The sequence below is a fragment of the Salmo salar genome, chromosome ssa20 (assembly GCF_905237065.1).
Source record: "Salmo salar chromosome ssa20, Ssal_v3.1, whole genome shotgun sequence".
NCBI lineage: Eukaryota > Metazoa > Chordata > Actinopteri > Salmoniformes > Salmonidae > Salmo > Salmo salar.
The window spans coordinates 20,027,628-20,053,152 of record NC_059461.1 but is presented as its reverse complement, the minus strand read 5'-3'; the positions used below and the strand labels follow the sequence as shown (position 1 = coordinate 20,053,152).

At 42.4% G+C, this 25,525-nt stretch overlaps 3 protein-coding genes across 4 annotated transcripts; 1 reads left to right on the top strand and 2 right to left on the bottom strand.

Moving 5' to 3' along the window:
• The first annotated feature begins 194 nt into the window (after positions 1–194).
• On the top strand, positions 195–9,825 carry pptc7a (protein phosphatase targeting COQ7 a). Its single transcript, XM_014160406.2, has 6 exons — positions 195–781; positions 2,263–2,442; positions 3,343–3,541; positions 5,971–6,094; positions 6,232–6,361; positions 6,669–9,825. Exons 1-6 carry the CDS (start codon positions 580–582, stop codon positions 6,725–6,727), a joined length of 894 nt encoding a protein of 297 aa, XP_014015881.1. The 5' UTR covers positions 195–579; the 3' UTR covers positions 6,728–9,825.
• On the bottom strand, positions 8,907–18,462 carry rad9b (RAD9 checkpoint clamp component B). The gene is made up of 11 exons (XM_014160405.2): positions 18,342–18,462; positions 17,935–18,005; positions 17,639–17,776; positions 17,351–17,465; positions 17,043–17,142; positions 16,759–16,865; positions 16,559–16,665; positions 13,601–13,665; positions 13,319–13,441; positions 11,426–11,660; positions 8,907–11,027 (listed from the first exon to the last, which is right to left on the bottom strand). The coding sequence occupies exons 1-11, from the start codon at positions 18,373–18,375 to the stop codon at positions 10,899–10,901; spliced, it is 1,224 nt and encodes a 407-aa protein (XP_014015880.1). The 5' UTR covers positions 18,376–18,462; the 3' UTR covers positions 8,907–10,898.
• Positions 18,463–18,651: 189 nt separating this feature from the next.
• fam216a (family with sequence similarity 216 member A) lies at positions 18,652–20,835 on the bottom strand. 2 transcript variants are annotated; one of them, XM_014160055.2, is made up of 5 exons: positions 20,594–20,835; positions 20,381–20,421; positions 19,858–19,991; positions 19,635–19,761; positions 18,652–19,555 (listed from the first exon to the last, which is right to left on the bottom strand). In XM_014160055.2, the coding sequence occupies exons 1-5, from the start codon at positions 20,677–20,679 to the stop codon at positions 19,368–19,370; spliced, it is 576 nt and encodes a 191-aa protein (XP_014015530.2). In that variant the 5' UTR covers positions 20,680–20,835; the 3' UTR covers positions 18,652–19,367.
• Between the last annotated feature and the right edge of the window lie 4,690 nt (positions 20,836–25,525).

Sequence of the window (25,525 nt, the reverse complement as noted above, 5' to 3'; positions counted from 1 at the left end):
ATCAGAATCCTCGCAAGCCGTAGAAGCCATCATGTTTTTCTGCTACACATTTAAGTTTCATAAAACTGAAATTAATTATTAGAAGGGGATGCTTTTTTTCAAAAGTTCACATTTCTTAAAAAAACAAAAGTCATGGATGATTTTCAGGGTTAGAAGAACTGAGGAAACTCAAATTGCGTAACGAGATGTGACGTCAGCCCAGTCACAAGACCTTATCACTCTGGTTCGCTCGCCCAGCATGTTTCACAAATGTGGAAAGTTGTTCTACAGGCACGATGGCTGCAACGAACTCGGAACATCTCTGGGAATTTGGACGTGTGATATCCTTCGAATTACGGAGCAGTTGTTACTGATTTGGCAATAACTACTGTATTCAACTAAATAAGAATAAGTATCGTCTGGGCTGGCGCGCAGGTTTGTTTTGTTTCTGCGTGGCGGATGTTAACGTTAGCTAGCTAACTAAGCAGCACAGTATCAAGCTAGCGAGTCAAGATTGTGACATTGGAGCTAATCTAGCTAGCTAACACCTAGGTTGTTTCTAGCTTGGTACTCGGTATAGTGGGAGCTGGTGTGTAGGTGATGTTCTCCGTACTTTCATACGGTAGACTGGTTGCCAGAGCAGTAATTGGCGGACTCTCTCAAACGGATAGCCGCGACTACAGCCTGGTAACGGCAAGCTGCGGGTTTGGGAAGGATTTTCGGAAGGGTATCTTGAAGAAAGGGATGTGCTACGGCGACGACGCTTGCTTCATTGCCCGACATAAATCTGCCGATGTTTTGGGTGAGTAAACTATGCCTGGCATTAACAACTATTCTATAACGTGACGATATAACCGGCCTTGTTGTTTAGCTGGCTAACTAACATGCCAGACAGTGCACCTTTGCTAGTTATAGTAGCTAGTTTGCGCTAACTACGTTTTGTAGTATCAAACAATAACAAACCAGGGACACTGTATTTTGTTTGATCATGATGCACAATACGCTAACTAGGTTGCTGTACTATTGGCTTAGTTTCAAGCCAAGAAAATGCAAATATATTTGGGAAACCCTGTCCTAGAGGTCAGAGCTGCCTGTAGTATTTTGATAATTGTAGTGATAGGAGGGCAGCCATAACCAAACAGTAACCAGTATGTACACATGAATAAATAGATTAGAAAGATGAACGTTGAGAACTTTTTTATTTATTTCTTGTTTTTCACTATAACTAGGCTACAACCAATCAGTCCCAGACTTAATTTTTCATTCACACTTTACCCCATGTCACAACTTATATGGTGTACCTAACTGGTCTTGGACCTCAGAAGGTCACCATGTTACAAAACGTTCAGATATAAATGTAGTGTGGAACAGACATGATCCACTGCCTTGTAAAATAAGGAACAGTCTCAACACTAAATAGCAGCACATCTATCAGTAGCATTCTTGCCCAGTTCATACACGTGTACCTCCTGATCCCCACCAAGACTGATGGTTGGTGTCTCAGATTTGACATAATCATATTGATAGACAAACCAATAGTTCTGCTGCAAATAGTCACATGTCTGTAGCCCACAGTTTAAAAGGGCATTGTACATTTTTAGTATTGTTGTCACATCAGTGAGCCAAAGGTTGGCAGGGAGAGAGTTATACGACCCTCCTTGTATGGTCACAGCAAGAGCTGATTCTTGTGTCTGGGAAGCAGCTGTAAATAATTGCATTCCTAGGAAAAACTTGGACTGCCAGACCAACTGCTCCCATAATAGGCAGAGGTACATTTCAATAACCATAGAAACCAAATGTTTCATGGTTTTAAGCAGTGTGATAATGTGACTGCAAACTAGTGTATGGGCTTGTTGATAATGTAATGTGACTTGACAACTGCAGACAACATACGTTTCAGATAGCTATCAGTAAAAAATGGTTTATATGTACCAGACTGGCCAAATTATCAATGGAGATTATTCCAGGAAAAAGTTTCGTCAGAAGCATGTCAAAGAAATGCTTATTCTCTGAAGTGTCCCTTGTGTTTCATTCTAAGCACTGTCTTGCTCTACACTTGGTGTCTTGTTTTTAGTGAAAGTGCCTATTGTTTCTCCTGTCACAACTGCGCGAAGACGTCTAGTACTTGTTTCCGATTAATATGACCTCTTCTATTGTCGGAAAACTGTCTTCTTCTGGGAATGTCTTAGTCAGGAGTGTTAAGAATAATCACAATGCAATCTTGATTCGTTCCTATCCTGTTCTCCTCTTTTGAACCAATACCTGACTGTGTGGTTTCTTCAGGTGTGGCAGATGGAGTGGGTGGATGGAGAGACTACGGTGTGGACCCATCACAGTTTTCAGGGACCCTTATGAAGACGTGTGAGCGGCTGGTAAAGGAGGGACGCTTCGTTCCAAGCAACCCTGTGGGCGTCCTCACAAGCAGCTACTACGAGCTCCTACAGAACAAAGTGCCTCTGCTGGGTGAGTGAAGGAAGCCCTGGAGGATCAGTGTTTTGTGAACCTGGAGGCTGGCGCAAAAAGAAATCACTAGTGTCTGCCTCATACTGACTAGAATAGGCATTTACAATAGAGAATATGGTCATAAAGCAGTCTTAGAATGGTCTGTTTTCAGTCTGGGTGGTTAGGCTAAGTGACATGTGAGGTGCTGCTATTTAGATAGGATATTTGCGTGATGAGTCAGAGACCTGCTGCATGCCTCTATCCTGGGAAGTGTACAGACAAGGAGAAGCCTATCCCCGCCAGAATCTCCTCTTGATCCATTGCTTTGCTAGAATGGAGCATGCGGAAATGTGCAGGACAAAACAAACGGAGAGTGAGGAGTCGAGCAGTCCGTGTCGACAGTCTGTACTTTTCCATCCCATCTCATGTAGAAGAGGAAAAACAAGTCAGTATTGTATTTTTCCAGTGCTGAGGAGTACGGTCGTGAGGCCAGCAGTAATTGTATTACTATTGAAAAAACACACAAGAAAGGGAGTGAGAGTAGGGTGAGTCAGAGAGCGTGAGGGGTTGTAGGGAGCTCCCATAGAACATTCTGGTGGTCCAGATGACTCATCAGCAGGGTGTGGCTGCATGCGGAGCCACGTTTTCGCCGGTTCGGTTAACTTTTATGTTTCCTTAAATGTTATCCTTCCAAAATGTTTCTCTTCCTGAAATGTATTGACATGCCTTCCTCTTCTAACCACAGGTTTAGCTACAGTATGATCATGATATAATACAACCCAACAAAAACACCACTCATAGATCATCCCAACCAATTTATAAATTGTTCAATGGCTCTATTCGACTTCATTTGTTACAAATATAATCAGGATGTAGGGCGTGCCACCCATATATTTATCATCTTGTGTTATCTCCTTCCAGGCAGCAGCACGGCCTGTATCGTGGTGCTGGACCGGCAGAGCCATCGGCTGCACACTGCTAACTTGGGAGACTCAGGCTTCCTTGTGGTGCGGGAAGGAGAGGTGGTGCACCGCTCTGACGAACAGCAGCACTACTTCAACACCCCCTTCCAGCTCTCTATTGCCCCACCCGAGGCAGAGGGCGCTGTCCTCAGTGACAGGTCAGTTTTGTGGCCCTGCCGAAGCCATATTTTGTATTGTAAAGAAGCTGTGTAGCTATTAGTTTGGTTTTGAAGCACAGAGTCTCTGCATTGGTTCTGCCCTTGTGCTGCTCTCTGGTCTGTCCAGTCCAGTGTTGATGCAGCATTAGTGAGTTCAGTACTGCCACAGTCAGTGTGCAGGCCAGGAATGGTTGGGGCCATGTGCTGCTTTCTCTCCTTGTGTAGGCATGCCAGCAGCAGTAGTGCTGTAGACTCCAGTGGGGCTGGTGTTGGCTCCCCGCCACCATTTAAGCCAGACCAAAGTCTCATCACACACACACACACACACACACACACACACACACACACACACACACACACACACACACACACACACAGAGGGGCGGCCTCATGGCCCCCTCACAGCAGCCTCACAGCAGCCAATCCCTGGTCTGTTTACCCACAGGCCTTCTCAACCCTGTAATCTAGAACAGGAAGATTATTTAGAGCTGCTCATGTGGGTTTCTCTAAACTGGTGTGAGGTGGAACAGTACTGTCACTGTTGTAAATGTAGCTGATGCATAGTACTTGTAGAATAGGCCTATTCACAACCGTATTCTCATCATACATACCTATTATAAAATGGCTTGGTTTTGCTCAGTGCATAGGATATCTCCATGGCTTATCTCTATACAGAATAAACAGATATGGGCCCGGTTTCCAAAAAGCATCTTAAGGCTAAGTTGGTAGTTAGAACTTTTATAGGAGCATCGTTAAACCTCCGAGCTGTTTCCCCAAAACCATCGTCACCAAAGCAGGACTTGAAAATGCTCGCTATTTACCGACTGCCTCAGACCACTCGTGGAACAGCTAAGTGAGTCGTTAGATGCGTTTTTCCCATACCGTGTCACTTCATACACAGAAGATCTCTGCTAAACATAGAATCAAGATGTTTATCTGTCTCTCTGCGACTGCAAAGACTAAGTTCCCATTGTCTTTGCAATTGTTACAAACAAGCAAAGGATAAAAAGATAATTCAGTCATCTCTGTTTTCAATTTGAAGTAAAAGATAAATAGCCTACTTGCAGTATAGCCTATATATTTCAATGATATGGAAATACATTTCATGTTCATTCAATTGAGTTTTATTTCTCTGTTTGGCTTACTGTCAAATTTTTCTTTAATATATTTCATGATGTGCCAAATCTTGATTTAGTGCATTATTATAGGGTGAGCATTAGAATAAGCCTCAATATTTGTAGCCTTAGGTGATATGTCTCCTAAGAGCTGATCCGTTGTCAGTATTGTGGAATAATTCTAATGTTAAGGTCAGATTTGAATGGAGAATTCTGATCCGAGAGCAGCGTTACCTTTTCTTTTGATTCTATCAGTATCGTCACATGCCTCAACGATGCACTTAGTGAGCGTTCTCTCTGCGTGGTGTTTTGGGAAACTCATGTTACGTCTGGGACCGTTGTAGGTAAGATGCATCGTTAATATACTCGTAAGCCTAAGTTCCATCGGGAAACCGGGCCATAGTCAGTCCAAACTGTGGACCTATTTGACGTGGCCCTGTTGCATATAGGCTGGAAACTGTAATCTTTCCATGAGCTGGAGTCTGCAGTATTTTGTACCATTGATAGTATCATATTCAGGGACATAAGCGTTGTGATTCTGCTGTAGTTGGTGGGAAGACTCGACATTCATTTCATTTACAGCTAAATCCGTGATTCCTTAATAGTGATCATTTTGAAATGTATCGCTAAAGCCTCGATGTAGTGTAGGACTGTAGATCGAATGGCGGCTGGGTTACAGATGGTTTCTGGAACAGCCGTGAGTATCGGGGAGTCTGGGGCAGAGGCAGAATTATTCCGCCTTCCAAGAACTGAACTTGACACTGCACATGGCTCTGATTTTACTGTATATGTGTGTATCAGTCGCACATCAACATTACAGCAGTTCCTTACAACTTCACCATGACGGCCATGGTGTGCTTTCCTTGTGACTATTCATTCCATAATTTTCCACCATACCTATGCAATTTGTTAGCAGCAGCATTTCACAGCTGAAAAAGTAGTCAGTTGAAATGTATAACTGCATTGCATGATTTCTCTAATAGTTTTGTACTTCATTCCAGTGTTTGACACAGTGATCTATAGCCATGTCTAACCTGAGGTGTGTGCCTGAGTCTCATAGTCAGACAGGAGACTGAGCAGCAGTGTCAGTGGTCTAGGCTAATGAAGGGCTAGACGCACAGATTAAACTGGGCTCAGACAGGACAGATTTCCTTCCTGGAGGGGGGTATGAGAAGGGGGGGGCAATTGGCTAACGTTTGCAATTTGGTTAAGCACTTTAACGCTCCCACTCTAATGGGCAGGATATTTTAACTCATGTTCCGCAAGACTGTTATTTCCGCGCTACGTTGTGTTAAGCTCTCTGTGCTCCCTCAGTCCCGACGCTGCAGACAGCTCCTCCTTCCATGTCGAGTTGGGGGACATAATTCTCACAGCCACAGACGGCCTCTTCGACAACATGCCCGACTACATGATCCTACAGGAGCTGAAAAAACTCAAGGTACACCCTCGCATAAACCCTTGCCGTACTTGTGTGCAACAAACAGGTTTACTGTTTCATTCAGCAGAGTATTGAAGTGGAGGAACAAGACATTGAAAAACTACTAAGACACCTCCATTTTGTTTTTGTTTTTGCAGAACACCAACTATGAGAGTATCCAGCAGACAGCCAGGAGCATTGCAGAGCAGGCCCATGTTCTGGCATACGACCCCAACTACATGTCGCCTTTTGCCCAGTTTGCCTGTGACAATGGACTGAATGTAAGAGGTAATGACCATCACTTTTATCACTTCTTCATGCAAGTGGAAACTGGAGACAAAGCCAAGGTAGTCCTCATTTCATAGTCCATTTGCTCCATTCATACCCTGCTTCCCTTGTGAATGGTATCCAGGCTGAGAGGGCTGCTCTATAAATCAGGAAGAATGACACCCAGTGAGGAATAAGAAGTGACGGCTCACTTTGTTTTATTAGTGTTCCTTCCATTGCTCTCAGGCTGCTTCCTTTTGGAATGATGAAAATGAGAGATTGTTCTCACACTCATCCTTCTGACTGCATCTCTTTCTCTTCCCCACAGGAGGAAAGCCAGATGACATCACCGTGTTGCTGTCAATAGTGGCAGAGTACACAAACTAGAGACTGTATTGAGGCTAGGAGGGGAATTAGGAGAGTTTCCTCTTGCCATCTGTCTCTTGAAGATGCCAGACTGCTTTGATTCCTGCTGGCGGGGATTAGGGACTAATGTTGGTGGCTGACTGACCCCACCTTTGGTCCCCTGAGATAATCAGTCCTCCAGGACTCAATCAGGCCTATTTCTCAGATGGAACACTGACAATACATGCACTGATGTCACCAACATCAGAACTGAGTGTTAATCTTTAATAGTCTTAATGGATAAATAAAGCATAGGGTTAAGTTCTGACATGTCTCTGGTTAGAATACCTGCTGCAAAGTATCTATCTGGGAAATGTCCCAGTTGTCATTGACCTAATCCCCGTTCAGTGGGATGAAGGACATCAGCATGTTGGAGATGAGGCTCTGGCTCTCACATTCTTTTTGGACTTGGAGCAAAGCTCAGGATGGAGAGAGAGGAGAGAAAAAAGGTGGTCAGTATTAGCCAGTCAAAAGTGAATGAGCGTCAGAATTGAAAATCTGTGAATCATGCCAATGAGGGTTAATCACAGGAACCGAGCTGATTCAAGACGGGAAGTAGCATCATACCATCAAGTCGAAACGATAGGGCCACGAAAACGTCACTTTTACAGTGACTCACATTACACACAAAAACAAACAATTAAAAGACGTTGAAGGGCAAATAAAATATGCGCGTATAAGGGCATGCATCATTGTGATATTTAAAGGATGTTAGAATGTTTTGGTAGATCCGTGGGAAAGGGACTTTGTGGTATTTTAAGTTGTTTGACTGATCTCTAAGGGGTTGTATGAAGACTAGGTGCAGTTGCCACATTCTTTGCCATATCAGTACAATTTGGGTCAAACGCAGACCAAGTCAATCATTTCTAAGGATGTGAAATGTTAAAATAACTTTTTTTTTAATGGCTTGACGTTTCTGTCAAACCTGTTCTCTGACCCCTGCTGCGACACAGAGGGAGTGTGACTGCAAGTGATGTTGAAGGTTATTGTGTGATAGAGTAACCTCTAGTCTGTCACGTGTCAGCTGTTCATATTGTATACATGCAGAATGGATGGCTTTTATGTAGGCTACACCGCTTTTTAAAATATCCACTGGGATGCAGTGGTAACAACCATTTACTCACAAGGTTAAAGAAAGCATATCTGAAAGTTCACAGTGGACGTTGGTCAAGTGGCCAAGCAGATAGCATTTTATTTCTGCTTTGGTTTGATGGGGTGGGAATCTGGACTGATCACAGATTCAGTTTAGCTTCAGGAAAAATTGTTCACAATCAGAATTTCTCAGTTCTCCTCACTGTAAAGCTCCAATGGCACATTTTGATGAGGTCTTATGAATCAGGTCACTAGTGTTTTTATTTAATTTAACCGGTTTTCATTTTTGCTGCTGTCAAAAATGTGCACTTTGCATTTACAACATAACTCATGTGCAGAAACATTTTAAGTGACATTTCCTTTGTAAAGGAAAATTCCACCACAAAACTATCTTTTGGTATTTGTTTCAGTAGTCAATTGTTTAAATAGTCCTGAAATGTATTGCTTGTCAGCAATCAAGTTTAAGATAATTAACTTAAAACATTTTTTAAAAACATCACATGATGCAAAACACAGATTCATATGATGCAAAATGCATCATACAGGGATGATTTTGTATTTTCAAAACTACTGCTGACAAGAAAAACATTTTGGGACTATGAAACAAATACCAAAATATGTTTTTGGGTGAGGTTTCCTTTAACATGTACTATGTACATGTTGATTTATGGAGCTGATGTGCCTTGTATCAGATGTTATTGATAGTGGTAAAATTGTGTATCGTATTGTTCCCTAAACCCCACACTGTGTCAGCTATGGAGACAAGTAGCCATATGATTCACACGTACTTTTCCCATCATGCCCTGCTGTCGTAATGCTTAATCGGCGCCATCTGATGGGAGACCTCTCGTTCCCTTTCAATGTGTTCAATGCCTTTCACCATGGGACACGTTCAAATTTGAATGGTCAAGATATTTATTTTTTTAAAGGAGGGGGGAAAGCATGACAAATGATCTTAGAATCCTTAAAGGCCCAATGCAGCTGTTTTATATCAAATTACTTCGGAACAATTAAGTACATTACTGTAATAGATTTCCATAAAAATTTTAGAAGTAGATTTCCATAAAAATTTTAGAAGTTTGGAACCCGCACCTCTGATTCACAGGGGTTGGGTTAAATACCACATTTCAGTTGTACAACTGACTAGGTATCCCCCTTTCCCTTTCTTTGTTATTAGTCTATTAACCAATTACCGCATGGTGATTTTTATCATGGAAAGCCCAAGCTCCTGCACATGCAAAATTGCTGATTATAAGGTCCTGTGCAGATTGTATTTTCAACCAGAAACTAACTATCAGGAAATAACAAAAAATCTCACTTTTACAGAGTTTCATCAGCTATGATACGATATAATACACAGGAAAACACAATTTTCACTGCTCTGGGCCTTTAACAAGGTTCTGTGTATCAACTGTAGTACCCCTTGGTTTTCTATCTGTTGATGTCATGGTGTTCCCTCACTACAGGCTACTGTCCTGCTTCAAGGGCTCTCCCCTAACTAGGAAAATAATATCTATGCCGCTACTGACTGACGTAGGGCAATCAGGTGTTTTATGATCTAAAAAAAACCTAAAGACCTTAATGCCCTGCATACATGTCTTACTGCGCTGGGAGTTGAAACACACCTGCACTGGATGGCCCAAATGTTTTCGCAAACATTATGGCACTGTAGAGATTGCCAAGAACCTCACCAGCCTTAAAATACAATCAATTCTCCCAGTCAGACGGCACTATATCAAAGCTTCTCCATGATGTCCATATCCTGCTCCCCACTGACTTAGTGACCTGACCTGCCAGTACCCCTGTTCTGTTGGCCAGTTCTAGACTTCAGTTAATTGTTCCGTTCAAAAAGCAACATTTGTTACAGTGAGAGCTGCATGTAACGTTATCTATATTTTGTATGTACAGTTCAACAATGCAGAGACCCAGTTTCTGTTTAACATGTTTTCAAAGCTGTAACATATTTCAATAAAGTACAGTATTTATTACCCTCGTTCTTTTCCTTTTAACAAGACCCTTGTCATGTTTTTCTGTGTCAATATTGTTTGTTCAGTGGCCACTGCAAGGTATTTGTCTACTTACACAGTAGACTGAACAGTTCCTGAGGTAATGAAAACATGTAGGTCAGAACACAGCTACCAGTTCCCTCCCTCCCAGTGAGGTAGGCCATGCTGCTACACGTGATCATGTATTTCTGATAGATCATCTTTATGCAGTCTTTCCCTTTGAAGGTGGAATCATACTGTTCCCTGCCAGGCAGCATATCCCTGCTCTGACTCATCCGTTCCTCTGTCTCAGCAGGGGCCATAGTGGACTAGATTCAAGTGTTTCCCTCGCAGCTGTCTGCTCTTATGCAACTGAGGGGACTGCCTGAAGCTACATGAAAAGGCTCCATGTGATCTGTATGTTTGGTTACACATTCCTCAAGCTTTAGCGAGTCTGTGAGATGTGTTGCGTTTACTATCAGCACCCAGGTGTGGCATCCCCAGGCGGTTGGCTTGAATGTTTTCATGGGCAAACCTAGGGCCTTTTCACAATTTTAGATTTTCTCACCTCCGTCCTCCCTGGACTCCTTTTGAAAAAGGTCAAAGGTAATCGAGGAGAGGAGTAGAGGGAAAGTGGATAAAAATGCACTTGTTTATGACCAGTCTAATTTATACATGTCCTTCCTCGCCAAATGAAGGCTATCGAGGAGGTGAGGACCGTCTTCCATTTACCTATTAACGAATTGACAATTCTCAACAATTTATTGGTTTCTGGGTCACAGGGGAGAGGACAGATGTTTACCCCAATTAATTTTATGCTTTTGATGTCTGACTTTCAAATCTACGGTTTATGTTTCTTGCAATAAATGCGCATACCATTGGAATAACTTAGTGGTTAGTAAAAACAAACTGCCATGCTTTATGAACTTTCATTTAAAGCATTCAAATGAATTGAAAAATATTATGTTCTCATTTAAATGCATTTACAATATACAATGGGAAAAAGACTATGGTCTGCTGAAAAAACTTGCAGGGTATGAAAACAGTTCTTGGCTTGGTCATCATTCTGTGGTAACTTACAGTTCACCACTGGCCCTCTCCTCTCCCCCATCTTCTGTATCACTGGAACACGCCAGACTGGGCAGCATAGAGGTGCAACCATCACCTTGCTCACAGGACACGGCCCCAAAGAGGAGAGAGCGAACCTAAGGAGCCAAAACACACGACTCATCATTAATAGACAGCTGAGCAGACTATGAGCATGGGTGGAAAAAAACAGCAAATTGTGAAATAGTTTTCGCAGTATGGTCTGGTGGTTCTTAGGAAAAAGAGCTTGAGATAAGAGGGCTGTGCAACCAGCCACACACCTTGCATACGTCACAATTCACCTTCACCCTGTGTGTTTCAGGTCAATCACACATCACATGGTTAAACATTATTGCAATCTAGGCACATTCCAGGTTGAACGTTAAAGCAAGGCCTTATCTGTACTTTGGAACTTACCAAAGTAGGGTACCAGTCGGAGCCTGCCAAAATCCCAGAACACAGTGGCTTGACGGCACAAACAGAAGTCAACCAAAGTTCATATTTTGTTCTAATTTACCTTGGAGGAAGGAGGAGTTGTGATGCCACGACCTCTGTGTGTATAACGTGGTGTTCTGAGCCTGTCAGAATCCTCTCCTGTCCTGGTGAACTCTCTCATGAGGGCTGCTCCACAGAACACTGGGCTTCCCTGGCTGGATGCTATCAGCTCGCCTGCAGAGGGAAACCCCTGGGCCTGGGGGGGACCGGCATCTGCCTCACACGGGCCCTCCGGAGGCTCCGCAACACCTCCACATCTGAGAGCATATAAGGACCATTACAGCAAGGCTGCCTTCAGGCATTTCCCTCCAGTGGTCTGCCTATAGTCGTTTTCCTATATAGCTTCATATTGAAAACAGATGCCTGTCAGTCTTAAATCAATATTAATTAACCACATTCGTGATAGTCTACAAACTAAAGCAATAGCATTGCTAACAGACATCTAGATATATACATAATAGAAGTTATATGAGATGCGCATGCCACGTTCTATTGGGAAAAGGTTGTTTTTAGATAACCGAGCAGTGCGAGTTTGAAAGACGTCTGCGCTCATGGGCGCGTGTGTTACATGATATGCCGCGTGAGTTACTGCAGCTGCACGTGCATCAGTGTGTGAGGGAGAGAGAGAGTAGAGGGGAGGGGCAGAGCTAGAGAGACGGCAGGGAGAGAAAGGGAGGAACATGGAGAGAGAGAAAAAAGGGAGCTGTTGTAAGAGTGACACTGCTGTTGGATGTTGGCTGTGCTCCAAGGTTGCATGCTAGGACAATGTAACTCTATTCTGCCTGTTCTCCTGCACATGGCAGGCCACTGCCTCTGGCTGTTTTCTTAGTGTTCCTCAGCATAAACATGCTTTCCATAAACACCACTGACTGCACCACAGACAGAACCAGAATGTGCCTATAAAGAAGCGTCCCAGCAGGAGAGAGAAGGGGAAGGGACCTGGGTTTTAAATATCTTCACTTACCTTCGTCAAGGTCAACATGAGAATAATGTGTGTGTTTGCCTGGGATGTTAAGAATATAAACATAAATTGTACAACTACAACATTAACCTGTCATACAAAAATCTGATGTGTTCTCAGTATTCCATGGAGGTATAAACATGACATTTACATTTTGGTCATTCGAACATACTGTATGAACGTTTCCTTGAAAAAGGAAGGAGCAGTGCAATGCCGCGACGTCATAAGTGACCCAGATGTGCCACAATCTGGCCGGGAATGGTGCAAACCCCACCTCAGGCGGCTCAGAGCAGACACTATGAGAGAGATACATAGAGGCCGGGCGGGCCACACACTGAGTGACATCATCGCCACAGCAACGTAACAGGTTAGTGACTGGGGGGGGGGATGTAGGGATTACAGCCTGTCAGGCCTCTAACCCAGCCAGCACGGCCTTGCCCCAGATAGCCAGCCTCTGTCACAGTGCTACTGCACTGTTCTGTAACACAACGCCCAATGAGGCACCAAAAAAAGCACATGCTGGCCAACTGCCTCCCGTAAGGAGGACATCACCGGTACAGCCAGCTCTAGGATTCTAGGAAAGGCTAGTTCAAATTTACTCTACTGTGGCTGTCACATGATTGGGCAGGCGCTTTAAGGCTATCTAAGCCTGTTAACTTTTTTATTTTCTATGAACTGAGAAACTGCTTCTCGCTAGGACAAAATGTCCTGCATTTCTACACACCATGCCTCCTAACAACCCTGACTATTGAAATCATTTGGGCACTTCTACATACATTATTTGATATAGCGGTAGGGTTGCTATGGTGACTACATCATAGATGATGAAGATAGAAGCAGATTAAGGGCAGGATGTGATGCTGGTGATGTGGTGTATTACACAATGTTGGACCAAATACAGAACCCCCCTATCAGTGGTGGGGTAATAACTGTTTAACGAATGGTGACGGCTACCTTAGTGCAGCAGGAGCCTGGGCCTCTGTAGCCTGGGAGGGGGTCCTGCTCTCTGGGTGGACAAGAGTAGCCAACACCACACAGGCCTCCAGCACCATGTCATCTACACTGAAGGCCACCGGCCTGACAGACAGCAGAACACAACATCAGCATACCTAGAACCAGTGCCCTGAGGTTTCTCCAACCTTGTGACCAGACCGGGAAAAACTCCAGGCCTAATTTAGGACCTAAGTAAAAGAGGTGATAGTCATTGGGTATAATCACAAGGACCAGGATACTTACTTTCCTGCAGCGCCAAAGTGGGCAGATACTGGTAGACCATGTGATTCAGCAAATGACAGCAATCCCTAGAGAAGAGGTTAATACATTAAACACATGCATGATTGGAGTGACTTTGATCATTCACCACCAATTAAAATAACAGGTCACAATACTCTGGTACTCTGCTAGACAGCAATGTACATTAGATGACAGGGCACATATTACCAATGTTGCTGTGTACAGTCGTGGCCAAAAGTTTTGAGAATGACAAAAATATTAATTTCCACAAAGTTTGCTACTTCAGTGTCTTTAGATATTTTTGTCAGATGTTACTATGGAATACTGAAGTATAATTACAAGCATTTCATAAGTGTCAAAGGCTTTTATTGACAATTACATGAAGTTGATGCAAAGAGTCAATATTTGCAGTGTTGATCCTTCTTTTTCAAGACCTCTGCAATCCGCCCTGGCATGCTGTCAATTAACATTTGGGCCACATCCTGACTGATTGTCAAGTGTGTGCGTACTGGTAGCGAAGTCAGGTGCAGGAGAGCAGAGATTTGTGAACAGGCGCACACTTTATTGAGGCAAAAGTACAAAATGTGCAAAACAGTCACAAGAATTATGTTTAACAATAAACATCTTCATGAAATACCACGGAAAAAACAAACCAGTCTGGCGCATCAACAACAAACACGTAACACAAACAATCTTTCACAAAGACATGATGGGGAACAGAGGAATAAATACATGTAGATTGATTGGGGAATGAACCAGGTGTGCAGGGAACAAGACAAAACAAATGGATACATGAAAAATGGAGCGGCGATGGCTAGAAAGCCGGTGACGTCGACCGCCGAACGCCGCCCGAACAAGGAGAGTAGCACTGATGGCAGCCCATTCTTGCATAATCAATGCTTGGAGTTTGTCAGAATTTGTGGGTTTTTGTTTGTCCACCCGCCTCTTGAGGATTGACCACAAGTTCTCAATGGGATTAAGGTCTGGGGAGTTTCCTGGCCATGGACCCAAAACATTGATGTTTTGTTCCCCGAGCCACTTAGTTATCACTTTTGCCTTATGGCAAGGTGCTCCATCATGCTGGAAAAGGCATTGTTCGTCACCAAACTGTTCCTGGATGGTTGGGAGAAGTTGCTCTCAGAGGATGTGTTTGTACCATTCTTTATTCATGGCTGTGTTCTTAGATGAAATTGTGAGTGAGCCCACTCCCTTGGCTGAGAAGCAACCCCACACCTGAATGGTCTCAGGATGCTTTACTGTTGGCATGACACAGGACTGATGGTAGCGCTCACCTTGTCTTTTCCGGACAAGCTTTTTTCCGGATGCCCCAAACAATCGGAAAGGGGATTCATCAGAGAAAATGACTTTACCCCAGTCCTCAGCAGTCCAATCCCTGTACCTTTTGCAGAATATCAGTCTGTCCCTGATGTTTTTCCTGGAGAAGTAGCTTCTTTGCTGCCCTTCTTGACACCAGGCCATCCTCCAAAAGTCTTCGCCTCACTGTGCGTGCAGATGCACTCACACCTGCCTGCTGCCATTCCTGAGCAAGCTCTGTACTGGTGGTGCCCCGATCCCGCAGCTGAATCAACTTTAGGAGACGGTCCTGGCGCTTGCTGGACTTTCTTGGGCGCCCTGAAGCCTTCTTCACAACAATTGACCCACTCTCCTTGAAGTTCTTGATGATCCGATAAATGGTTGATTTAGGTGCAATCTTACTGGCAGCAATATCCTTGCCTGTGAAGCCTTTTTTGTGCAAAGCAATGATGATGGCACATGTTTCCTCGCAGGAAACCATGGTTGACAGAGGAAGAACAATGATTCCAAGCACCACCCTCCTTTTGAAGCTTCCAGTCTGTTATTCAAACTCAATCAGCATGACAGAGTGATCTCCAGCCTTGTCCTCGTCAACACTCACACCTGTGTTAATGAGAGAATCACTGACATGATGTCAGCTGGTCCTTTTTGTGGCAGGGCTGAAATGCAGTGGAAATGTTTTTTGGGGATTCAGTTCATTTGCATGGCAAAGAGGGACTTTGCAATTAATTGTATTTCATCTGATCACTCTTCATAACATTCTGTAGTATATGCAAATTGCCATCATACAAACTGAGGCAGCAGACTTTGTGAAAATTAATATTTGTATCATTCTCAAAACTGTTGGCCACGACTGTACACTAGCCATAACCTTTCAAGTTGTTGGGGTCAATCACAGTGAAAGGGGTAATCATGGGTTCAGTTGAATCGCTGTGTCCGATGCCCAGAAACCAGAGCCTCTGTGTGTGTTCGACTAGCCCCTCTAACACACTGTGACAGGTAAGACTCGCAGCAATGTAGAGACTGGCTCACTGTCCAACTCAATCACAGGCTAGCATGGACACACAGCAGTCTATAGCTAGGCATCGCTTTACTGTGTAATGAGGGACTTCACAAAAGGGTACCCCCAACAACATTCCAGGACGTTAGGGTCGGGTCAAAGGATGTGGGTCTGAGCACAAATTGTGACACATTAGTTGTACTTTATAATAAATAACACAAAAAAACATAGGATGCAAAATGGCTGCCTTTTTGGGGTCCCAATGTGATATATTTTGCTATTGAATCATGTTGATGTATATTTCTCCTCTGAGGACTTGGGTTTATTTGGAACATGGTATGAGAGTTAGGCAATCAATGCATGTGTTCTTCTACTTATTACTGTCTGTTCACAGAAAATGTAGACATGTGCGGGGGAAAAAAACATCATATTATAACTTGATTCATTAGGGTCATAAAACAAAATCCTGCCCATGAGGGGAACGTTCCATTGAAAATGATAGGGTACAGAGTCTCCTGGACACTTGGGTCCAGTCCTGTAAATAAATGAATTAACCCATGGGTATGCAAGTACAGACCGTGACACCCTCCCATATCCACAAGCTCATGTGACAAAAAATAAGGTCCATCCCAAAATAACCCCCTTACCCTCAGCTCCTTCAGACAGAAGGTTATGTCTGAGTCAACTCCAACCTGGAAGTAGTCAAACTCACTGGGATCTAAAGACATCTCAGTGTGCATGGCCTTCATTTGATCTGCACCCCGAAAAACCAGGAGTTAGGCACAATATGTTACCGACTTTTTGTGGGTTGGTTTTTTCATACAGCGTAGACAGTGCAACATCTCACCACTTTCATCTTCATAGTAGCTTTTCAGATTGACTCTCAGAGGAGACATGGACAGAGTGATCTCTTCCTGAGACACTGGGAAGTGCATCACCATGTCGCCTAGAAGTCTGGCCCCAAAATAATAATACAAATGTAATACAATTATAATAGATAGTACAAATGTAAATTACTAATGAAATAATCATCATATACTGTATACCCTGTAGTAATTCTTAGTCAGTCTCTGAATCACTCTTCATAAATGTCACAAGGAGATAAATTGGGATATGTTTAGGGGAGCTCACCTGGGCTGGGCCTTCAGGACATTGGGGCAGAGGTGAGAAGGAAACACTGCCTGCAGCGCTTCACTCTCCTGGAAACCCAGGTTGTGTGTTTTGGTGATACCTGTCACAATGAGTATGAGATGTTGGGACAGAGCGCCATCTAGTATTGATACAATGCATTACAATCTGAGAAAGAATCCCCTTTGTTCCAAAATCATTATTGAACACCTACTGGATGTTGCTCACCCACCCACCCACACACACACACAAGTCCTTGACATATAAAACAAGCTCTTATCTGAGAGCACTCTATTGGACTGTTCTCCTACCATGTCTGCAGTGAAACTGGAATATCACCCGGTTGTCTGGGAGATTGATGGATATTTGACAGCTATCCACATTACGCTCAATGGTAGCCAGGCACCGAAACAGCGGCAGCACTGACTAAAACCAAAACGATATATATTCACACACAGCTATTACACTATCAGTACTATAAAGTCTCACCCATTGTAAAAGCAATGATGCTGGACTGTTCCATATGGGCCTGTGAGACATGTATCTGTCTTGAGATATTGGGGTCATATTCAGCAGATTCAGAACAGCTTGGCCATTACCTTCATGACCAACTTGCATTTGACAGTTCCACAGTCCTGGGCTGGTCCTGTGTCTGGGCTGTAGTGTTGGAAGAACAGTGGGGAGAAGAGGAAGCAGGCGTAGGCAGAATGGGCTGAGTTCACTGACCTCATTGCCAACTACAAGAGACCAGACCAGGCAGATAATGATATGCATCATGGTTAGAACAGGACCATGTTATGTAGCTAACACTTTACATTGATAAAGCTTTGTAGACTAGACCATCATCAAATCAAACGTTAATTGTATAGCACACTTCAAATGGACTGATGCTTACCCCTTTCATCATAGGATCCAACCATATTTCATCTCCTATGCGTGCCAGGGCATGAATAGCCTTCCCAAACACTGTCAGAAACAGAGTCAGAGATACTGTTTATGGAGATTAAATTGATCAAGCAACTATGTGTCAACATATTTAGCTATCTAAATCCTGCATTTTAGCTATCTAGCTAAATCACTTCAGAGAACAATCCGCAGACTGAGGTAACGTTAGGATGTCAAAGCTAGCCAACTTTAGAGAATTAGCCAACTTTAGAGAGGTAGCTAGCTAGCTAACGTTTATACTGTCCTGTTTGGCACATTTAGCTAGCTAGCTAAGTTAGCTAGATATGTACTTTAAAATGTGTTGCATATTTCTGTATCAATACGTTATAGTTATCTATATTCCAAAAGATAACATACCTTTAACACCGTTTCTTTCAATGACACACTTCATTTTGGCAGTCAAGTTCAAGTTCCACAATGTTTGATTTTGTGGTGATCACTAATTAGAGTGTCTGTCGGTGCAGTTGACGCGCAACAGCTGCAAAACAGCAGCATGGAGATGATTTACTAATGAACCATATTGTGTAATATACTAATCTATTACCATTATGATTAGTATGACTATAAGGGGTCATGTAATGTATATTAAGTTAAAATTCTAAAATCCTGAATGCATACAAAACTAGATAGCTGGGACAACAAATGACCATTCAAGAGAATATTTTTTTGCCAATATAATTTATTGTCAAGCTGTCACACTATAGTAAATGCACTGCAAACACATTGTTACATAATAATCTCACAACCCTATTGCAGAAACCTTCCCAGCTGTCACTTATTTCTCTTCAGATGTTTCTGTATATTGTTTTGCCCCTGCTTTTTGGTGGGATTATATTTTACTTTTTATTTTTTAAATACTCACCACATTATCAACTGCAAACTAAGAGGTAGAGTCAGCAAAATGACATTGCATGAGCAGCACCTGCAGATATCGTGACGAGCAAAATGAAAGACGACTCTCACACAGTCACACACAGTATCTGCGCATGTGCAAAGGTTCCCTTCATGCTCTTACAAGGTGGACGCCACGGGACCAAAACGGTGAAGTTCACACTCGCGATCCAACGCCCTTGTTGCAGAAATTGGTTTCATTTGTGCATCTACTTCATATCGCTGACTCTACCTTTACGTTTTTAACCATTTATTATTCAAATGACCTGTAATCATTATAAATAATCAACAGAAAATAAATGTACAGTATGTAATAATGGTTTATAAACTATTTAAAAATTATTATAAGCAGTTAATAGAGACTCAAATAAATGTGTTACCAACAAGGAGAATGTGTTTTGAAATGATAAAAATTATACTATACTTCAATACATTGTCAGAATAATATAATGTATGACTGACTTCATTATAATTATTTCAAATACAATCTTCTCACTCTGCACTGGGACTGTTGGTAATCTTTGGGAGGATAACTTTAGAGTGCACTGTGGTGCCCTTCCTCTGTCCATATGGCTTGATCCTAGATCCAGAATCTCTCTGATTGTCCATCTTGAACGTGAGCCGATCTTTAAGCAGTGGGTCTCCAGTAGTATGTTTGGTTCCATCCAAAGAGCTATGACCTTGAGGGAAAACATTTCATCTAAGATGGGCAATAGTTGGCCTATATTCAATTCTAAAGTAAATACAATTACAACCCACCTGATTTAATACACCGGTGCAGCACATTGAGATAGTGTTGCTTCATCAGTCGTCTCATGTGCTCGGTGCTGTAAACATTTGCAATACTGTAGAGATATCGTTTCTGTCCAGTTGTGAGGGTTGGATGCTGGAACATGATAACAATATTTTGTAGAACACTACATTTACATTCAGCAATATATATTAATTCTGGTATATGGCAAATCACTTGCTGACATGTTACCTGTAGAAATGGTGCAGTCATCATGGACTTGGGGACGTGTATGGTTTTCACCTGCTGGTGGTCAGGAACCTTGAAATGTGCTGTCCTGTGCATCTCCACCCTGGTGTTTTGTTCCTTATACACATGCTCAGAGTCTGTCATACAGATAGGTGTATTCATGATTTGCATTAATCACACCATTTTTGATTGAGTAAAATGTTAATTCGTATTAGTTCAATCACCAGTCATGTTAAATAGATTGATTCACCAAATTAACATTACACTAACATTTGGATAACCCCCAAAAAATACATTTTCCAAAATACCATTTGGAAAGATATGGACTCCTATACCTGACTGGCTTCTATGGTGTCTATTGCATGCCACACGCAGACTATTGCATTTCAGTTCTCTATCAACAGAGCAGCGTTTCACCTTGCATTTCCGACTCACAAAATAGCCTATAGTTTCAAACTAACAACGTAAACATGCAAGCATACAATGCACAAGTTAACAACCAGTAGGCTATACATACAGTACATACCTATATATCTATGATGGTACATGTTATTTGACTCCGCAGACCTACAAACATGAAATAATAGAAACTTGATCTGAAATGGTTGCATTGAACGCAATAATAGCAAATCTCGAAAAACAAGTCCTTATTAAAAACAGATGTGTCTATAAATACAACGCACTCATTTCATTAACATTCATTACAGAAGCATACAATTAGTTCATTTTGCAAGCCTACCTTGTTGCTAAAACGCGACTACCACCGCGTTTTATCAGGCGATCTCCTTTTCTTATTTCCTCGACAAATGTAACCTGTTTTCTCATGATTTTGTTACTTTGTAACAAATCGATGAGGTCAATTTTAATATCGGTGGTTACAAGTATCAATCTTACATTGCCATGGTCGTGTGAACAGGAGAGGATGTCAGTCCATGGGGCGGTCCAGAGCAGACTACTGACAAGAGGTTATACAGTGCATTCGGAAAGTATTCAGACCCCGTGACTTTTTACACATTTTGTTAAGTTACAGCCTTATTAATGGTTTAAATGACAAAGCGAAAACAAGTTTTTAGAAATGTTTTGCAAATGTATTAAAAATAAAAAACAGAAATACCTTATTCACATAAGTATTCAGACCCTTTGCTATGAGACTCGAAATTGAGCTCAGGTGCATTTTGTTTCCATTTATCATCCTTCAAATCAAATCAAATCGAACTTTATTTGTCACATGCGCCGAATACAAGTGTAGACCTTACCGTGAAATGCTTACTTACAAGCCCTTAACCAACAGTGCAGTTCAAGAAGAGTTTTTACCAAATAATTTACCAAATAAACTAAAGTAAAAAATTATAAAAAGTAACACAATAACTTAACAATAACGAGGCTATATATAAAGGTACCGTGGGGGTACAGGTTAGAGGTCATTTGTACATGTAAGTAGAGGTGAAGTGACTATGCATAGATAATAAACAGTGAGTAGCAGCAGTGTACAAAACAAATGGGGGTTGGGGGGGTCAATGTAATAGTCTGGTGGCCATTTGATTAATTGTTCAGCAGTCTTAGGGCTTGGGGGTAGAAGCTGTTAAGGAGCCTTTTGGTAATGTGGACACCAAGGAACTTGAAACTCTCAACCCGCTCCACTACAGCCCCGTTGATGTTAATGTGAGACTGTTCAGCCTGCCTTTTCCTGTAGTCCATTCCTATGTCTTGCTCGCATTGAAGGAGAGGTTGTTGTCCAGGCACCACACTGCCATTTCTCTGACCTCCTCCCTATAGGCTGTCTCATCATTGTCGGTGATCAGGCCTACCACTGTTGTGTTGTCAGCAAACTTAATGATGGTGTTGGAGTCGTGTTTGGCCATGCAGTCATGAGTGAACAGGGAGTACAGGAGGGGACTAAGTACACACCCCTGAGTGGCCCCAGTGTTGAGGATCAGCGCGGCAGACGTGTTGTTCCCTACCCTTACCACCTGGGGGCGGCTCATCAGTAAGTCCAGGATCCAGTTGCAGAGGGAGATGTTTCTTCAACTTGATTGGAGTCCACCTCTGGTAAATTCAATTGATTGGAAATTATTTGGAAAGGCACACACCTGTCTATATAAGGTCCCACAGTTGAAATTGCACGTCAGAGAAAAAACCAAGCCATGAGGTCGAAGACTTCCTAGAGTTGGCCGCCCGGGCCAAACTGAGCAATCGGGGGGAAGGGCCTTGGTCAGGGAGGTGACCAAGAACCCGATAGTCACTCTGACAGAGCTTCAGAGTTCCTCTGTGGAGATGGGAGAACCATCCAGAAGGACAACCATCTCTGCAGCACTCCACCAGGCCTTTATGGTAGAGGCCTTTATCAATCAGGCCTTTATGGTAGAGTGCCCAGACGGAAGCCACTCCACAGTAAAAGGCACATGACAGCCCGCTTGGAGTTGCTAAAAGGCACCTAAAGGACTTCAGACCATGAGAAACAAGATTGTCTGGTCTGATGAAACCAAGATTGGCCTGAATGCCAAGCGTCAGATCTGGAGCCAGTGGCGGATTTAGGCATAGGCGACATGGGTAGCCGCCCAGGACGGCATCTTGCCGGGGGCGGCATGGGGCGCCGTACAATTTAAAACATAATAATTCCGAATGGTGAAATTTGCGCGATTGGTTTTCTATCACTCATTTGCACGTCACGTCAATGATATCATGTCACCATGTGGGACTGTGGGTCAATTAACCTTGTCGGAGTGAGCGCCCTGATTCGAGTTTGTGAACTAGGCAGGCTACTGCCTGGGAATGTCTCCCACTCAGAAGTACGAGATGGCGGGGTAGGTTGACCTCAGGTCTCCCCACTGTTAGTCTGAGGTAGGGGGAATCTATCAAATAGCGCACCTCGAACTTTGTACAGTACTAATGCAATTTAGTTTGTGTGTTTCTTGTTTGAAGTGCAATAGTGTAATAATCCGGTTCTCTTCTTTATAAGTGTGTTATTCTATTTGTGTATTTGTGTGATATAGGATTTGTGCAATTTAGTTTTGTTTGTGTTTTTTTGTTAGCAATAGGGTAATAGTGAAATAATTCGATTATCTTTTATTTATATACTACAGTTTGTTTCTATTTGGCTTTGTTACCTCTTTTTGATATTTATGAGTCTTATTTTTGCATATTTTTTTATATAGTTTTAAATTATGTTATGATTATTTATTTGTGTTGTTCCAAATGTCTGAATAAAAAGGACCGTTAGTGCAGAATGGTGCTTTTTTTGGAGGGGGGGGGGTTCGCCCAGGGAGCCATACAAGCTAGAACCGTCACTGGCTGGAGGAAACCTGGCACAATCCTTACGGTGAAGCATGGTGGTGGCAGCACATGCTGTGGAGATGTTTTTCAGAGGCAGGGACTGGGAGGCTAGTCAGGATCGAGGGAAAGATGAATGGAGCAAAGTACAGAGAGATCCTTGATGAAAACCTGCTCCAGAGAGCTCAGGACCTCAGACTGGGGTGAAGGTTCACCTTCCAACAGGACAACGACCCTTAGCACACAGCCAAGGCCAAGCAGGAGTGGCTTCGGGAAAAATCTCTGAATGTCCTTGAATGGCCCAGCCAGAGCCCGGACTTGAACCCGATCAAACATCTCTGGAAAGACCTGAAAATAGCTGTGCAGCGACGCTCCACATCCAACATGACAAAGCGTGAGAGGATCTGGGAGATACTCCCCAAATACAGGTGTGCCAAGCTTGTAGTGTCATACCCAAGAAGACTAGAGGCTGTAATCGCTGCCAAAGGGACTTCAGAAAGTACTGAGTAAAGGTTCTGAATACTTATGTAAATGTGATATTTCCATTTTTGATTTGTAATACATTTTCAAAAATAAAAAAAAACCGTTTTTGCTTTTTCATTATGGTTTATTGTGTGTAGATTGATGAGGGGAAAAAACGATTTGATCAATTTCATAATAAGGCTGTAATGTAACAAAATGTAGAAAAAGTAAAGGGGTCTGAATATTTTCAGAATGCACTGCATTGATAAAGTATTTAGACACCTTGACTTTTTCCACATGTTGTTACATTACAGCCTTATTATAAAATTGACAATAGTTTGTTATCCCTCATCAATCTACACACAATACCACAGATCTTTTTTGCAATTTTTAAAAGATAACACACTGAAATATCACATTTATATAATTGCCAGGTTTCCTCCAGATGTGACGCTTGGCATTCAGGCCAAAGTGTTCAATCTTGGTTTCATCAGACCAGTGAATCTTGTTTCTTATGGTCTGAGAGTCCTTTAGGTGCCTTTTGGCAATCTTCAAGCGGCTGACATCAGTGGTGGAAAAAGTACCCAATTGTCATACTTGAGTAAAAGTATAGATACCTTAGTAGAAAATGACTCAAGTAAAAGTGAAAGTCACCCAGTAAAATACTACTTGAGTAAAGTCTAAAGGTATTTGGTTTGAAATATTCTTATGTATCAAAAGTACATTTAATTGCTAAAATATACTTAAGTATCAAAAGTAAAAGTATAAATAATTTCAAATTCCTTATATTAAGCAAAGCAGACAGCACCATTTTCTTGTTTTTAAAATGTACAGTTAGCCAGGAGCACACTCCAACACTCTAACATTACTTACAAAAGATGCATTTGTGTTTAGTGAGTCCACCAGAACACAGGCAGTAGGGATGACCACGTGTTCTCTTGATAAGTGCATGAATTTCACAATTTTCAGGGAAAATGTATGGAGTAAAAAGTACAATATTTTCTTTAGGAATGCAGTGAAGTAAAAGTTGAGAAAAACATAAATAGTAAAGTACAAATACCCCAAAAATTACTTTAATACGTAAGTATTTTTACACCATTGGCTGTCTGTGCCTTTTACTGAGAAGTGGCTTCCATCTGGCCACTCTACCATAAAAGGCCTGATTGTTGGAGTGCTGCAGAGCTGGTTGTTCTTCTGGAAGTTTCTCACAGCTCCACAGAGGAATTCCAGAGCTCTGTCAGAGTGACCATCGGGTTCTTGGTCCCCTCCCTGACCAAGGCCCTCCTCCCCCGATTGCTCAGTTTGGCCGGGCGGCCAGCTCTAGGAAGTCTCAGTGGTTCCAAACTTCTTCCATTTAAGAATGATGGAGGCCACTGTGTTCTTGGGGACCTTCAATGCTGCAGAAATGTTTTGGTAGCCTTCCCCAGATCTGTGCCACGACACAATCCTGTCTTGGAGCTCTACGGACAATTCCTTCGACTTCATGGCTTGGTTTTTGCTCTGACGTGCACTGTCAACTGTAGGACCTTATATAGACAGGTGTGTTTGCCTTTCCAAATCATGTCCAATCAATTTATCACAGGTGGATGCAAATCAAGTTGTAGAAATATCTCAAAGACGACCAATGGAAACAGGATGCACCTGATCTACATTGAGTCTCATAGCAAAGGGTCTGAATACTTATGTAAATAAGGTATTTGTTTATTTTGTATAAATTTGCAAAGATTTCTAAAAACCTGTTTTCGCTTTGTCATTATGGGCAGATTGAGGGGGGAAAAAAATATTTAATACATTTTAGAATAAGGCTATAACGTACCAAATGTGGAAAAAGTCAAGGGCTCTGAATACTTTCCGAATGCACCTTAAGTAAATTTACCAATTCTCTCTTCCCATCCGATTAGACCAACACTAGATAAATAAAACAAAAATACAAAAAGTA